Source organism: Canis aureus, chromosome 22, assembly GCF_053574225.1.
Source record: "Canis aureus isolate CA01 chromosome 22, VMU_Caureus_v.1.0, whole genome shotgun sequence".
NCBI lineage: Eukaryota > Metazoa > Chordata > Mammalia > Carnivora > Canidae > Canis > Canis aureus.
Window position 1 is genome coordinate 21,167,557 of NC_135632.1, and position 17,115 is coordinate 21,184,671.

A 17,115-nucleotide genomic window follows, 5' to 3' on the forward strand; every position below is an offset into this window, starting at 1 on the left:
GGAGGGACACCTCCACAGGTGATGCAGGGGGAAACAGGTCCTTCTCCCGCTCACCATTTTTCCCCCTTTAGCAGATGGCTCATCCTGAAGCCCTAGTCACCGGCAGGGTCTTCCAGCACGGTGAAGGGCTCCCAGGTCTTCAGCTCTGGGCATTCTCTCAGAAGCTGAGGAACACCCCATCCGGCTGGCGAGCGAGTGAGCAGGTGAGCGAGATGCCTTTTCTAGGCTGTGGAAATGAAGCCTTCTCCTTGATTGCGTTAGAGGCAAACTGACAAGCCAGTTGCACTGGCAGGTGACACTACGTGGGACCAGCGGGGACGCAGCCCCAGTGCGGCCTGCACCACCTACACAGGCCTGGGCCTGCTGCTGGCCAGTGGGAGGTCCTAGAACAGGGCCTGCCTCGTGGAAGGCACGAGGCTGAGGCCCTCACTCATCTCTGCTGCCCAAAACCCAGGTCCTGAGCTGCCCCTGCAGAAACCGCACCAACCTCTGAGGAGCCCCATGCCACCCACAAGTAGCCAGGGGGGTCGCCATACCCCACTGCGCCCCAGTTTTATAATTGTCAACCCCCCTACTTCCAGCACTGCTTCTACCCCAGGGTCTGCCCCCACCCTAAGCCCCCATTACCCTCTCCACCATAGTGACCCCCCCTCCAGGCTGAGTCAACAACGGGGAGACTGAGGCACAAGGAGAGAGGGAGCAAAGCGTGCATCTGGCTGCTCTCTGAGGCTTCGGTCAGGTGGAAAGCAGTTTTCCATTAGCAGAGAACCAGCCCCCCCATCCTCCAGGCCTCCCTAGAAAGCATATTCCCGTTTCCCTAACCCCCAGATGAGCGATCAACACAGGCCAGCGAGGCAGCTCAGACATCAGAGGTCAGGGGTCTTCGATGGCCCTGAGCTGGCCGGTCGATGCCCCCTCGCCAAGCACCGTCAGACACTCTGACCAAGAGCCCCAACTGTTGCTGAAATTGAAGTGGAATCCACGGAAGGAGCTGAGGCATTTCTCATGTACTATTTTGCTTTTAACTATGAAATCTCTCCCAGGGTGTTACTTTATTACTCTAGTAATTTCCTCAGAAGGGCAGGCATCCAATGCTCTGTTTCCCCACCACCTTTGAAGACATGGAAATCTGATAGAAATATTCAGGTTGCTTAAGTGGCTAGTGCAGAAGAGGGAGACATAAAGGGAGCTCTTCCAGGGAACGCAGACTCCCGAAGTCCAGGGGGAGGGATGTGCTCTAGGCGGTCAGGTGGAGACAGGCAAGGGTCTCATGTGCCCCCTCCACTACCCCCGGAATGCACGGGGTGCCCAGGCCCATCTCCTTTGGGGACACTTGTCTGTAATCATTTCTTCCTTAGGAGAGCTGGCCGGGCCAGGGAGGGGAAGAAAGATACTCCGGTTTTTCTACTAGATTCCTCATCAGAAGCCATGCTGCAGTGCTGGTCTCTAACTGTGTGTGCGTGTGTGCGTGTGTGTGTGTGTGTGTGTGTGTGTGTGGTGGGAGTAGGGATAGGAGGTGAGAAAGGGGCAGGAAGGGGCTACGTGGAGACTGGTGTTCGAGCTGAAGTACTGAGATTATCTGAGCACTTCACTCACCTCTTCTCCCAGGACCATGGGAACATGGAGTGCCCAGGAATCAATGAAGCACCCAAGGCCAGTGGCTGAATTAGCACCAGAATTCTTTCTGCCCGTGGACTTGGGCTGATACGAGCCTTTTTTCATGCAAAACACACTAAGAGTGGTGTAGTCAGGTGGATGGTTATGAACGCGGACTCCAGAACCTGACCACCTGGGTTCAGATGCACTGCCATTTAACTAGCTATGACCTTAGCAAATGACTTATCTACTCTGTACCTCAGTCTTCTCACCTGAAAAATGGGAGTAGGGTTGGTAACAGCACCTACTTGATACAGTTGTTGTGCAGATTAAGTGAATTAATTTATGTAAAGCACCTAGAACAACACCTAGTGTAAAGTATTGGCTATTATCGGCAATTCCCAAATACACCGGTGCCAGGCTGCCTGCACCTGAACCACTGGAGCCCTCTGTTAAAATGCAGATGTCCAGGCCATTCTGACTCAGCAAGTGCAAAAGGGAGCAAGACTACCCATGATTTCTGAATGTAGCTTAGCTGAGAACCTCTCCCCGGGCAATGTCTCCAGGAAGCGTCTAGAGAGACCAGAAGCAGATTCTCAGGGTCCATCCAGACCTGCTGAACTTTTGGAGTGAGCTCCCAGGAGTCTATTACAAATTGCCTAGGTGCCGTGAGGCTTTCTGAAGCCTGAGAACCACTGCCCAAGATTATACTCCCCTCTTTTGGTTTTTAAAATTGTTTCCAGGGGGATCCCTGGGTGGCTCAGCGGTTTAGCGCCTCCCTTCTGCCCAGGGTGTGATCCTGGGCTCCCAGGATCGAGTCCCACTTCGGGCTCCCTGCATGGAGCCTGCTTTTCCCTCTGCCTGTGTCTTTGCCTCTCTCTCTCTTTCTCTCATGAATAAATAAATAAAATCTTTTTTAAAAATTTGTTTCCATCCTTTGCTCACACTGGCACATGCTCTGCTTCCAAATCTGAGTGTCATTAAGAACTCTTAGAGACTAGCTATACATGCCCAGTTGACTGTTTTGTTTCAATAATCAAAAAGTATCTTTGACTTTAAGAGCACCTTAATTTTTAAGATAGTACAGATATACCCTGTAACATATATAACTCGTCCAACTTGAAAGGTGAGTCATGACCCCGCAGTACAGAGAAAGACACTTGGCCAGGGGGACTAGGTGATTTCCCCAAGCCACAGAGTAGGAGGATGAAAAATCTACGGGGAGTACCCTGGCTTCACAATCCAGCCATTTGTCTCCACCTCATGTGGACTCAGCCCCATCCTCATGGCCAGACCCCATTCCTGACCCTACACCTTTCTCCACCACCCCAAATTCATGAAATTCAATCAACCAACCAGAGAATACATAGTGTATGGTAAGTGGGCTGGGGGTGGGTCCAGACACTCGTTCTGGAGGAAGGGGTCAAGGTGCTGTCATGCACTCCCTGGCACCACCCTGTTTCTTTGGTCCAATCTATTTTATCCAAGACTACTTCTAGATGCGTGAAACTGTAAAGGATGCCATATCATGCCTCTGCCTCAAGGGCTTTTCCCAAAGCACATCTTGGTTGTTAGGATCCGTACTTGTGAGGCGCCAGGGTAGGGGCTCTGGGATCTCAGTCTGGGTCTGCACAGGTCACCAAATGGCAAGAGGGGCTGGGGCAGGATACTATGTGGCCCAGCAGGACTTCCTCATGCTCCTCGGCACCACAGGTGGCGACTCTGCTCTGTCGACCCAGAAAACTTCAAGCTGGGGCTGGACCCAACCTGTGCAGCTGTTTACACTGCCAAGAATTTTCTCAAGCAATTACCCAGAGCAGCATTGCCTACCTTACCGGCATTCCATTCGCTGGCTTGAGGGGGTCCCTCCACAAACACTGAGTAATAGGCACCTTTCCACCATGCACAGAAAATAAAATCATCTAATAGAATTTCCTCAAATTTACTTTTCTCTGCTAGACATTTTTTTTTTTTTAATCTTTGGCGCCTGCTACTGCTCGTACGCTCATGCACACTGATGGATGCCCAAAACAGATGCACACACAGCAAAGAAATATTAACATAAAATGCAGAAACAGCCAATCAGTGTGGAGCCCAGTGGCCTGTTGTAGACACATGGGCGGAGCGTGGGGGGTTTTCACCGAGAACTTGTAATGGAGATTTAAGTGTGTACCCTGTAACCCAGGGCCCTTGCGTTTGAAGGTGTGGCATGCCAGAAAGGGGCACGGTAACTCAGGTATGTATCCGTGCCTCAGCAGCCCCTCCTGTCAAACCCTGAGAAATCTACTACCAAATCAAACACATGTGCGGGTTCCAGGACGGCAAGGCCAGGACTTTACTTGAGGCCACACCTAAGAGGTCTCGTGGGCGTGCTCTGGTCAGCCAGTATCCAGACACTGAGGCCACCTGCAGGTACATAGTCATTTGTGGATGCCAGGGGTGGAGCCGGGAGGATGCTACAAGCTTTCAGTGATTCTGGGTGGCTGCTGCCCAGAGAGGCCAACAGGCTTTGTCCACTCTGAGGGCGGGGTGTCTGCTGCCAGCCCAACGTGTCCTACTGCTGCACAAACACCCTGAAAGAAGCCCAGGCCTCCAGACCCTGTTTTGAAGAGCACAGGCCAAAGGGCAGCTCAGAGAATGCAGATGGTTGCCTTCCCTCGAAGAGTCCAGCAGCCGGTTCCCAACAAGCTCCAGACCCAGTGTAAAAAGACATGGGCTTGAAGAGGGAGGTGTTTGTCTGGAGACTAAAAGGCCTGCTTCTGTGTCCAGAAGGCCAGAGGATATCGACATCCCTGCCTCCCAGCCTGCCCTGTTCTCCTCTGAAAATAGACTTTAAAAGTCCAGGAGAGCCCTTCCCTGCAATGGCATCTCTCTCTCTCCCCACAAAGCAGAGCCTCTGGCTAGGAATGGAGAAGAGGAGGGAAGAGGAGGGAAGAGGAGGGAAGAGGAGGGAAGGGGTGCTCTCTTGCAGTGAGGGTTTCCCACACCCTACCTCAACCAGCCCCTTCTTTCCTTCTGCCCAGGCAGAGGGTCTGGTAGGAGCCTGCCTGTCTGGCCAAGTGTCCCCAACTGGCCCATGGCCGCCAGTGTCCCTTTGTTCCTGCCCCAGCCTGGACTGAGGAACTGCCTGGTCTTGGAGCTGCTTGCCCTTGGCCTTAAGACCCCAGTGCAATTACCCCAGAGCGCTCCCCCGACCCCGCCCCGGGAAAGAAGACAGACGCGTTCGGGGGACCAAGTCAGCAGCGATGCCCCTAGCCCCCGGCAGAGTTGGGGAGGGATCTGCTGTCTGTGCAGGCAGCTCATTGATCCACTTTTCTGATAATTATGCCTCACTCATCACAAACCGAACGACGCTGGCCCCGGCCCAGCCAGGCAGGCGGGAAGGCGGCTGGGCTCCGTGTGTGAAGAGGAGAAAATGAACCCGCCTGCGTTCGCTGGAGGAGAGATGGGAGTGAATGGTGTGTACTCTCCCTGCGCGCTGAGCAGGGACGCGGGGCTGCTTTAATATTCTGCTGAATGTGGCGTTTCTTTTAACCCTTGCTGGAGAGGTGTCCAGCCCAGGGACTCAGGCTCCTCTTGCCAGGCTACGGGCAAAGTTTCCAGGGCTGTGCTGAGAGAAGGCACGCAACTCCCACAGTGTGAGCCCCTCCGGGTGACCCAGTGGCAGGGCCCAGGGACCCGGCTGGGCGCCCGCACCGGGCACCCTCTCCCGGGCAGCGCCAGCCCAGCAGGCAGGGAGAGCTCACCCAGAAGCGGTCTAGGAAGGAAACTGCGGGCATCCAGACGCCGGGTGTGCTCCCACGCACCTGCTCTCCAAACAATTTTGCTCGCGTGCATGTGTCCTCCTCCATCGGTGCAGACCCAGTGCCGAGACCGGGCTCCCAAAGTGGGCACCCGTCTGCTCCCCGAGGCCCAGCCCCTGACCCCCGCGGGCGCGGAAAGCGAGGTGGGGGGGGGGACGCGCAGCCCCGGCGCTACGGAGCCCAGGGGGCCGGGCGCGTGGCTCCCGCTCGCCCACCCGGCGGCCCCGAGCGGCGTGGAAGCGGCGTGGAAGCGGCGTGGAAGCGGCGTGGAAGCGGCGGCGCCCGGCTCGCCCCGTGCCCAGCGCTGCCAGCCTCGGCGCCGCAGGTCCAGCGCGAGCATCTCCGCCGCGGGCTGTCCGGCGCCCGCGCTCCCCACCTCCGAGCCCTCCGCTCAGGCCGGCGGCCGGGAAGGGCAGCGGGGGGCGCACCGAGCACCACCTTCGGGGAAGCCGGGGGGGTTTCCCCGCAGCCACCGTCGCGCCCCGCGCCGCCCCGGACGCAGGCGGGACCCGGCGGGGAGGGCCCGGGCCGCGGGGTCTGGACGGAGGCGCCTCCCGGGAGCAGCCGCGGGGTCGGCGCGGCGCGGCCCGACGAGCGCGCAGGGAGAACCGGGCGCGGCGGCGGGGGTCGTCCTGGCGGAGAGGCCGCCCGCCCCCGCCCCCGACAGGCGCTCCGCCCGCAGCATCTCCGCGGGGCCCGGGCCGGGCGGCGCTCTGGGGGGGGGGCTGCAGGGGGCGGGGGCGGCGGGGGCAGCGCGGCAGGGATTTCCCACGCGGATTCGCGGGGGCTCCCCGCTGCGCCAGGCGCGGGGCCGGGGGCGCGCTGGCCCGAAGCTCGGCCGAAGCTGAAGCCGCGGGGCGCGGGGGTGGGGGGGGTCCCTGCCCGTCGCTCCCGGGGCCGGCGAGTCTCCCCTCTGGGCAGGAGGCGCCGCTGGGAGAGCTTCGGCCGCACCGACCGGCCACCCACCGCGCCCCCATTCCCAGGCTCCGGACGGCTGGGGGTGCCCGCGTCGCCCGCCCCGAGCCTCCCGGGGGAGCTGCGGCTCCACGGCTGCGGGACCACCCGACGGCCCCGAGGGCCCGGCCAAGGAACTCCGCGCCCCTCCCGGGGGCCCGCGCTCGGCGCCAGCCCGGAGCCCCGGAGCCCGCCGCGCCCGAGCGGAGCACAAGAATCGGCGGCGCACGGCCCCCTAAGCGCGTCCGCGGCCGGGACGGGAAGGGAAGGGAAGGGAGCCGACGGCGTCCGCACTCCGGAGCCCGCCCGCCTGCACCGCCTGCACCGCCCGCACCGCCTGCACCGCCCGCCCGCCCGCTCCGCAATGCAGCGGGCCCCGTGCTCCCCGGGCCGGGCTGCGGACCCCGCGCTGCCCCGAGCGCCGGGGCGCGGGACCGGGGGCGGGCGAGCCGGCCGCAGGGCGCCGCGAGCCAGGGCCAGCCGGGGGCGCGCCGGGGGTGCCGCCCAGCCCGGCCCTTCCCCGCGCCCGGGGCGCCCCCCCAGCCGTGCCCTCGGGTCGGAGCGGCCGGAGCGGCCCCGGGGAGCCCGCCGCCCGCCGCCGCCTCGCTCGGCGGAGGCCACGTTACCTTCCATCGCGGCCGCTGCGGATGCCAGGAGGAGCAGCAGCAGGCAATCCGGGGCCATCGCCGGCCGGCGGCCCCCAGGCCGAGCCCGAGCCCGAGCCCGAGCCGAGGCGGCCGCGCGGGGAGGGCGCCGCTGCACTCCCCGCCGGTGGCTTCTCCGTATCCTTTCGCGCTCTCGCTGGGACCGGACTCCCCGGAGCGCGGCGTGGGCGTGGGCGGGAGTGTGCGCGCGTGGGGCGGTGCGGGCGCGCGTGGGTGTGGGTGTGCATGTGTGTGTGTGTGTTTATGGGAGAGGTGGGTGTGTGCGTGCGCGTGTCTGTGAGGGAGGGCGAGGGAGTGTGAGCCGGAGAGCGCGCGAGTGCGTGTGCGTCCTGGTGTCACATTGCGAGCTACAGCGGAGCCTGCGGGAGGACGGAGCCGGCCAGACTGACGGGGGAGGGCGCGGGATCCCCCACCATCGGCTCTCTCTCCACCCCTAACACCTCCTGTCCAATCAAGGAATCAAACCTGCAAAATTCCCCCGGCCAATCAGGCGCGAGCACCTCCTTACGCTGGCATTGTTAGTTTAAGAAAAACTTTTGCTTGCGAGGCTGTGCGGGAGGGCTTGGAAGGCGCTAGGAGGGGGCCGGGCTCCCCCTCGTGGTGCTCTCGGAGAAGCGCACCGTGCGCCCCGCGCCCCGCGCCCCGCGCCCCGCGCCCCGCGCCCCGCTCCCGACCGAGGCGGCCCAGCCCGGGGAACCGGTGCCGGTCCTTACCCTTCCTTTTAGCCCACCGGAACGGGGTGAGCTTTAAACAATATATATTTTTTTTCTTATTTCATCTTACCAACACCTACCCTGACCACCCATTACAGTGCAACCCGAAGGCACACCCTATCCCTCCTGGTCATAGCACTTCACCTTCTGACCCAGTATGGCTTTTACTAATCAATTATGTGTTTGGTGGTCTTCCTCCCTCCTATTAGAATGGAGAAGGTCTCCATTCTCGGGATTCGTGTCTGTTTTGTTCACTACAGAATGCCCAATGCCTAGAGCAGTGCCAGCCCCATAGAAGGCGATGAGGTATATCTGTTGACTGAGTGAGCGAGTGAGTGAGTGAGTGAATGAATGAGGTTCAGAGAATGATTGGACGACTGCTCCAGTGTGTGCAGGGCACTGGATAGGCTTCATGTCCAACTCCCTGCTGCTCTAGTCCTCCATAAGTTTCTGGCGGGCTTTAGTTTTCGCTTCTGAGTGCATTCTACGAGCGAGCATGCAGAAGGCTTGACCCCAGAAGTCAGGTCAGGTGGGACACTATCAGGTGGCCACACAGCCTGCTATAAAAAACACAGATGGAAGGAGGGGCTGCAGAGGGCTTTGCAAGGTGAGGCACAGAGAAAGGCCCTCTGATCGTGGGTGAGGCCTTGAGCATGGGTTGGAAGGACCTGAATAGGCAGCAACAAGAGGAGGGGGCCTTGGAGGTAGGAGTGAGTCCCCCAGGCCCGGCTCCCTTCCTGTCTCTGGACATAGTGTTCTAAATCAAGGACCTGCTTTGAGGCTGTAATGTTGTGCTGGAGAAGTGTCCCCACCCCATCACCCCCACCCCAGAGCTGATGATGGCCCGGCCCTATGGGGTCAGGGAGGACCTGTTAGATGGCCCCCCTAAAAGCAGCAAAGGCGGCTGCCTCTTCCCCACCAAGCCCTTCCCAGAGTTGTCAATGAGTTAACAATGGCCAGATGTGGTGACCCGTCCAGCGCTCTCTGCTCTCCTTCCCAAGCTTTGCTAAATCCGTTTCCCACCTGTGTGCAGAGTCTCTCCCTTGCTGTGCACCCCCTCAGTCACAGCCAGATTTGTGTCCCTGTCCTGACACCGCTTTGTCTCCCCCCACTCTCATTTGCACTGCTTCCCTCTCCCCTCTCCCACCATCCCACCCTGACTCTGCCCCTGAAAGGGAGATCCATTCCCGCATCAGCCACCTCAACGCCATGCCAGCTGCCCTCTGCCCTGCCAGATACCTTGAATATGTCCCAACATCTCTGGAATAGTCACCATGGGAATGACCCGCCCCCAGTTACCCATCACTGGCCCAGATCCTCAGCACCCTCCACATCAGTGACTGCATCAGGGACCGGCAGGCAAGTCTCCCACAGCCCTCCCTTTCTGTGGTCCCCGTGTTCCTCCTGTCTTACTGCTTCTTGCTGACCCTCTTCAACTCTCAAAAGAAGCCCCTTCACCACCTCTGTCCCTGGAACCTCTGCTCTCTAGTTCAATGGACAATTCCTTGGCAGCTTCACCTGCTCTTCTACCGCCTGCCCTCCCTTCACTTGTGGACAGATGGATGAGTCTCAGACTCTTTTCTCTCCTTCACTATGTCACAGACTTTTGACAGGCATGTCTGGCAGAGCTTGTCCTGCCACCTTCTTCCTCCCAGTGCCCTTGTCCCAAACCCATGAGCCTGTCCCAGTTCTGACCATATTCCTTCAGCTGGACAACTGGAGAGTCTCAGCCACCCAGCTTCTTTTCCTTCCCCCTCTAATCTTTCTGCACTCTGCTGCCAAACTAATCTTTCTCAAGCCAAACCTGATCTTATCTCTCCCCAGCACAGAAAACTAGTGGCTCCTCACTGTCTGCTAAAGAAAGACCAACCACTCTGGCAAGGCATCCAGACTTCTCTGCAGGCTCCCTGAAACCTGCCTTCTGGGCCTGGGCTGCTGAGCCAGCCTGATCCCCATACCCACACCCACACCCAGGCTCCCCTTCCCCTGCACCTGGCTAGCCACACACTCACCCACTTACTCAGCAAATATTTATTGAGTACTTGTGATGAGCCAGGCAGGCCCTGTGCCTCACTGTGGGGACTCAACATAGTCCCTGCTCGTAGGAAGGATACAGAGCAGTGGGGGAAGGATGACAAAGCAGCAGCAGCATGTAAAGCAAGGACAGTAAAGCAAGGCAACAGTTAAAGGGTGATGGTGCAGTTAGACATGGTTGGGGGTGGGTGGCTTCTGGTTATGCATCCTTCTGCATACAAGCACCGTGCTGGACATTTACGTACAAAACTGAGATGAAGTGAGTAGAGTTTCCCACCCTGCTTCTTGCCAAACCCCGCCTCTCCCTGGATGTCTTGATATCCCTCAGCTGGTCACCCCGCCCACTGTCTCATGCTCCATCTCTTTGGACAGTACTGAGTGGCTCTTTCAGACCTGGCTGAAGACAGAACTGACCATTGTCCAACTTCAAAACATCACTCCTGGAAGAACCCCAGCAGACCATAAGTACAGGGATCCCAAGGAGCACTCTGCCAGGGTCTTTCAGGCTATACCAGCCAAATTACACAAGAATCTCTGATGAAATGTCTTCTAATTTTCCAGGCTTCACCCCTGGGTATTTGAAGTCAGTAGGGATGCCCACAAATATGATTTCATAGCCCCCGCCCCAATTGATTCTGCCGCACCAGTGAGACTTGGGAGTCACTGTTCTTGCCCAGGTGTTTAATACCGTGCTCTCAGGTCATCTCAGGGGTTGGCCAAGTGGGGAAGTACCTAAGTGAACAGGGCATGGGGCCTCAGACCCACCTCTATTCTAGCAACCTTTTGTTTTAGGGGCATCGCTACCAGGTTTTGTTTGAAGAAAGGGTTCTGTGACAAGAATAGGAAGAAGTGGGGGGGGGAGTTAAACGAGAGGGTTAGATGGGGTGGGGTTGGGGCACTTCAGATCAGAAGGGGTGAGGACAACAGCATTGATGACTTTGAGAGCATGCTGATGGCTCAGATAAGAATAGCATCAGTTTAGGGCTTTTGTTAATTTCTCTAATAACCCAGGGGATTGACTTTTCTTGAACAAGTTAAATATTAATTTAGCTGTGCAGCAAATTGATCTTTCTCTTGCAATGGGTTGTGATTTGCAAATATCCCTGAAAACAGCATTGGTTGGGCAATCCAAGCCTGGGTGCCTATTTTCCCCAAAGCATCTCCTTGGCTATTTTGTTTTTCTCTCTGATGTCAAATGCTCACTTGTTTTCTTGATTAATCACCCAGCTATTTGGTATCACTAAATCACTCCTTCAAAGCTACACATGCTTGCCTCTGAGCCAGCAGCTAAGGATTCCCAGGAACCCAAGGGCAATTTGACCCTTCTTCTAGGGCTCAGAAGCCCTTCTGCTTAGAAGGTTTGGAGCAGTCACCCAATTCACCCTCACCTCTAAAGAGTCTGTCTAAAAGGTTGAAAAACATTTCTGGTGAGTACAATTGTACAACTTCTCTTGACAATTCTGTATGTTATAAAGCTATCCTACAGAAAGGATCTGTTCACCTCTAAGCTACATCCCCCTTGTTATAGTTTAAGCCTGTTTTCCTCATTCTCCCTAGTTGTGGAGAGTGTAGGCAAATAGTAGCCATCCTGAGGATGATCATATGGCTATCTTGTACATGAAAAGACATTAAGTTGCTCCTTTATCCCATCTTTTTCTTTTTAAATATACTTAACTCCATAAATGTAAGCTTTAGTTATACCCTCCGTGACCCAAGCTACCTTTACTTTGATTCTTGGGCTGCAAGATACATTTTCTTCAATTCTTTTTAGAGAAGCAGGTGAACCATTTACGAGTCATTTGAAACATTTTAACAAGAGGAGATAAGACAAATAACAAAAAGCTTCCTTTCCTTTGTTCTTTCTGTTTTAATTTTTTTTTAATTTATTTATTCATGAGAGACACACAAAGAGAGAGAGAGGCAGAGACACAGGCAGAGAGAGAAGCAGACTCCATGCAGGGAGCCCGACATGGGACTCTATCCCGGGTCTCCAGGATCAGGCCTTGGGCTGAAGGTGGCGCTAAACCACTAAGCCACCTGGGCTTTTGTTCTTTCAACAGGTATTGGGTAGCAGTTCTGGGTCCATAGCCTTCAAGGTGCTGAGGACTCAGTGATATGTGTGGCCCAGCCCCTCCCTTTAAGGATCTCATGGGCTCGCTGGGAAGAGAGACATTGAAATGCATTGTGGTGCTTTCTGTACAAAATGGCCTCTGGCAAGCAGCTTCCAGCAAGCCTTTCCTTGCTTCTCAGGAACATGTCCCAGCAAACACAGACAAATATGAAGACTCACACTAACGAAGTGAATGAACTCTGACAGACAACCTAATTGCCAGGATGTGGAAGGAACTGACAATACTTATAAGGCAGATGAAACTGGATGGAGAACAACCTATCAAGAGCATGGATGACATATGCCAACTTCTCCTCTATAAGGAGAACCTGCTTTGAAGAAATAGGAAGATACGTTGTCATTCCCTCTCTCTCAATACCTGACTCAGATACCCAAGATCTGTACTAACCAGAGAATGGAGTAAATATTCTTTGTTTTGTTGCTTCTGCTTCACACTGAATGAAGAAGTTTTCCCAGGTCATCTTCCTCCCTTCCCCAAGGTCTTCTTATACCCTAGAAGAGCCCAAAAATGAGCAAGACAACTGGCCAGACAGATGGGCTGGTGAAAGCACAATGTATTCAGGATATGAAGATTGGCCAAGAGGCTGGAGCAGGCACAGTAATAACTATGGAAGTTGTGCAGCTTTCTGAGCATTGTTTTTCCTATGACACATTAGATCAGAGCACCAGAGAATCAGGCTGGTGGTTAGGGAAAGATGCCATCTCAGTAGAGCAGATATATACTAGATGAAGCCTGTTGGCAATTGGCAATTGAACATTGGCTGGCCCTCCAGTGTAGGTCTAAACAGATGATTCAACCATCAAGCAAGAGAAAGATGGAGGGCCCAAAGCCAATCCACTCATCTTGCCTAGCAAAAAACAGCAAGAACTAATGAATCTCTTACTTCTCAAGGAAAAGTAAAGAGGAATCAAGACACTCGTGGTCTGTTGGAATACTTCAGAATAAAGAGCAGGAACAGCACCTCCAGGACCCAGAGGGAAGCATCCCTTTGAAGATGGTGCTCTGCACAGGCAGGAGACATTTTCAGGAAGCTTCTTGGCATGCATGAAGACAATGACATGTAAAAGGAACAAGCTTACAAGAAACCAGGTTAAGCAGAAAAGACAACAGAGGAGCACCTGGGCACCTTGGTGGCTCAGTGGATGAGTGTCTGCCTTTAGCTCAGGTTGTGATCCCAGAGTCCTGGAATCGAGTCCCTCATCGGGCTCCCCTCTGGAAGCCTGCTTCTCCCTCTGCCTATGTCTCTGCTTTTTTCTCTCTCTCTCTCTGTCTCTCATGAATGAATGAATGAATGAATGAAATCTTAAAAGAGAACAGAATGATAGAAGGGGAGGGAAAGAGAGTTTTCAAGAAACAGAAATGCTGTGTAGGGATCTAACTTCGCATTGGTATAGCAGGAAAGAGCAGATATGTTGCTGTTGAGCAATAAATGAATGATGTAGAAGACAGATTGGAAAATCTCTCCAAGAATGAATACAAAATGGACAGAAAAAGGGAAAACATCTAGAGAAAATACAAAACACATGGAAGACAGAAAACAGAGAACCAACACATGCAAAATTGTGGCCATACTTGCAAAGGCCTGGGGACTTGAAAGAGTCCCTAAGTGCATTATTAAAGGAGATACCAGTACAAATGCCATGAAAGTAGTGACAGAGCTATGAAGGAATAAACCTCGTCCTAATTGAACAAAAACCTGATAGTTACATCTAGGTAACATTTTTGAACCATATGGATATTTTAAAGAAATCTGACATCTATCTAAGGACACACATGGACAAACAGATCACCTACAGTAGAATAAAGATTGTTAACTTCATAACACTAAGGTCCAAAAGAAAATGCAACCAGAGCTATAGAGTTTTATAAGAGAAAATTTGTGACACAGAAAATATATTTCCAGCATACTGAAAGCAATAAATATTTTCAGGTCCCAGAAAACTTGCAACTGTTCAGAAAAAAATTTACTTGAAAATATATTCAAATGACAAAGAGATGAAATTTGGTGACAAGCAATAAAATCAATTAAGATAGAAGTCTAAATGTTTGCAAACTACTAATAAATTGAATTGAAATGTCAAAAATAGTCTCAATAAAGAATATACATGTTGTTAAAATTCTGATGACAAAATCCTAAATTTAATAACTTGAATTATATTAATTAAGAACAAAGAGAAGAAGCTTTTTTTTTTTTTTTAAGAGAAGAAGCATTTAAGGAAGGGTAGCAGAGCTATGTGAAATTCCCTGTTCACGTGGGTGGGATTCAGGGTAGGGTTTTTTTTTTAATGCTCGAATCTTACAAATATTGAAATTGCTTTAAAATCATTGAAGTTGGTTTAAAAACAATTTAAATAGTTAAAAATTTTTATAAATATACTTTAAAGAAATATATATGCCTTTGAAAATCCTGAAAAAGACAAAACCAAAATATACCCCTAGATTTTTTTTAAAAAAGAATTGAAATAATATTTAATAAACATAATGAAGTTTAAACAGTAAGAATATATGGGAACATAATCACTTCCAATAACAAGTATAAATGAACTGACTTGGTTAAAAAGACTCAGGTTGGCAAATAATAATAATAATACCGAAAACAAAGGGAAAAATAAATAGTAAAAGAATAATTCTCAATCATGGTAATAAGTTAACCTGCAAAACTTCTTGCTAAACACAGCTAGAAAAACTCAATAATGTGTAAAATAGTTTCTTCTCAATATATTGCAGAGCTCAGAAGAAGTATTCCCAAAGGGCCTAGAAACAAAGAAGTACTAAAATCCCAAATAGTAAATGTGGGAGCTTACACTGCAGTGTGGGTGGGGATTAGTCCCTGTTCTGGGAAATCTAATAGCTTGAATTTTAATGTATATCAGTTGGAAACAAGGCTTTGAATGAATGCAAGGCAGAAAGTTGGAACAGGGAAGGGGGGTGCGGGGGGCGGGCCTGACAGGCTTAGTCGGTTAATCATCTGCCTTCAGCTCAGGTCATGATCCCGGGGTACTGAGATCGAGCCCTACATTGGTCTCCCTGCTCAGTGGGAAGCCTGCTTCTACTTCTCCTTCTGCTGCTCCCCCCTGCTTGTGCTCTCTTTCTGTCTAATAAATAAATAAAACTCTTTCGGAAAAAAAAATGAAGTATTCCCTTTACAGTTAAGGAAAAAGGATGCCTGTTCTCCTTGTTGCTATTCAGCATTTTCTTGCAGGTCCTAGCAAGCATCCTAAGACATGAAAAAGAAATGAAAGCCATAAGGAAGAAAGAGAACCAACAGGAAGATTATCACAAACAGTAAGATTATTTATCTAGAAAACCCAAGAGACTATACAAACAGACCAGTAGACCAAGCATAAGAGATGAGCAAGTTTGCTGGTTGCTTCCCTAAATATCTACAGAAAATAATATGTAATACGTAATAATTTTTAATTAGAACAAAAATTCTAGTATCTTGGAACAAATTTAAATAAAGCTTTAGAAGTCTTGTATGGAAAAAACTATAATACTTTATTAGGGACGCTTGGGTGGCTTAGTTGGTTGAGTATCAAGTCATGATTTTGGCTCAGGTCATGATCTCAGGGTCCTGAGATGGAGCCCAGCATCAGGCTCCATGCTCAGCAGAGAGTCTGCTCAAGATTCTCTCCTCCCTGTGCCCCTCCCCCTGTTCATGCTCTCTCTCTCTCTCTTCCTCTCTCTCAAATAAATAAAATCTTTAAAGTCCATGTAGGTAACGAGGGAGATACATTATGTTCGTGGGTAAGAAAACTGATGGTAATTCTCTACAACTTTAAATATAAACTTAATACAAGAGAAGTACCCACAGTATTTTTGAAGAATTCGACAATTTGATCCAAAATTCAAAGGCAAAAGGCAAGAACAACCAAGACTATTTTGAAGACAAACAAAATGGAAGGCATAATTAAAACAATATGGAACCAATGTAGGGATTTAGGACCAATGTGTATATGGAAAATCCATGTCAAGAAGAGAATGTTAACAAAATACTGGAAAGAACCAACTATTAAATAAATGTTGCTGAGACAATTTGAAAAAAATAAAATTAGGCTCCTCTCACACCAAACACATTCAATTCCAGCGGATCAAAAACAAATATGAAACACAAAAGTTTCAAAATATTCTTGAAGAAAATACAGGATAATATTTTAATGACATGGGGTGGGTGGAGGAGAATTTCATAAACAGGACACAAAAAGCACAAATTACAAAGGAAAATACAGACACATTTGACTGTATAAAATGCAAAACTTTGGTACTAAAAGATACCATAAACATAGTGAAGCCACCCACACCAGTGGGAAAATATTTGCCACCCATTTAATTTAAAAAGTATTAACATCCAGATTGTATAAAGAACTTCTACAAACCATAAGAAATAAACATTTTTAAAAGTGCTCAAGTGCTTCCTTAGGCAGCACATATAATAAAACTGAAATAATGTAGATAGAGATTGGCATGGCATCTGCACAAATTCATGAAGTGTTCTTTATTTTTTAAAACCAGACAAAAAAGGACAAATATTGTATGATTCCACTTACATGAGATATCTCAGGTAGGCAGGTAGATTAGAGGTTACCCGGAAGGAGGTATGGGGAACTACCCATTGCTCAATGGGTAGAGTCTCTGTTTGGAGTGATGAATGGGTTTTGGAAATAGATACTGGTAATGGTTGCATAATATTGTGAACATACTTAATGTTACTGAACTGTACAGTTCAAATGGTTATAATACAAATTTTATGTTATATATATTTAACCATAATTTTTAAAAGCGTCCGATATTCAAAAGAGAAAAAGATCTGAATAGACATTTCAGACAACAGCTAGAGTTGGTAGGAGATAGAGCAATGGGAGCTTTCATACATTGCTAGTGAGAGTATCAATCGGTTCAAACATTCTGAATGGGAGTATGGCATTATTCAGTGAAGTTTAACATGTGCTTTCTTATGTATTAGAGTAAGTACAGGCTACCATAATGCAGATACTAATGATAAAACAACTTAAAGGTAAAGAATGTATTACTCTCTCATATATCAAACCCAAAGTTTACTGTCCTGATCAGTGGGACAACTTTGATCCTCATGGTCATACAGGTAACTGGTTCTTTCTAAGTCATTGCTCTACCAATATGTAGGACTCTGTTGTTTTCTGCAAAGTTGAAGTTGAGTCACCACCACGTTTGGGTTTGGGGCCATAGAAAGAGAGAAGAG

At 51.1% G+C, this 17,115-nt stretch overlaps 1 protein-coding gene across 3 annotated transcripts in view; it reads right to left on the minus strand.

Moving 5' to 3' along the window:
- The window catches only part of EPHB1 (EPH receptor B1), a 474,340-nt gene that overhangs the window by 425,759 nt on the left and 31,466 nt on the right, over positions 1–17,115 (minus strand). Inside the window, exon 1 of one of the 3 annotated variants that reach the window (XM_077865053.1) lies at positions 6,980–7,396. The exons of the other annotated variants lie outside the window; for them this stretch is intronic. Within the exon in view, the coding sequence (XP_077721179.1) occupies positions 6,980–7,037 (58 nt within the window). The 5' untranslated portion in view covers positions 7,038–7,396. Of the gene's footprint in view, positions 1–6,979; positions 7,397–17,115 lie in introns of those variants that run through there. 3 annotated transcript variants of the gene reach the window in all.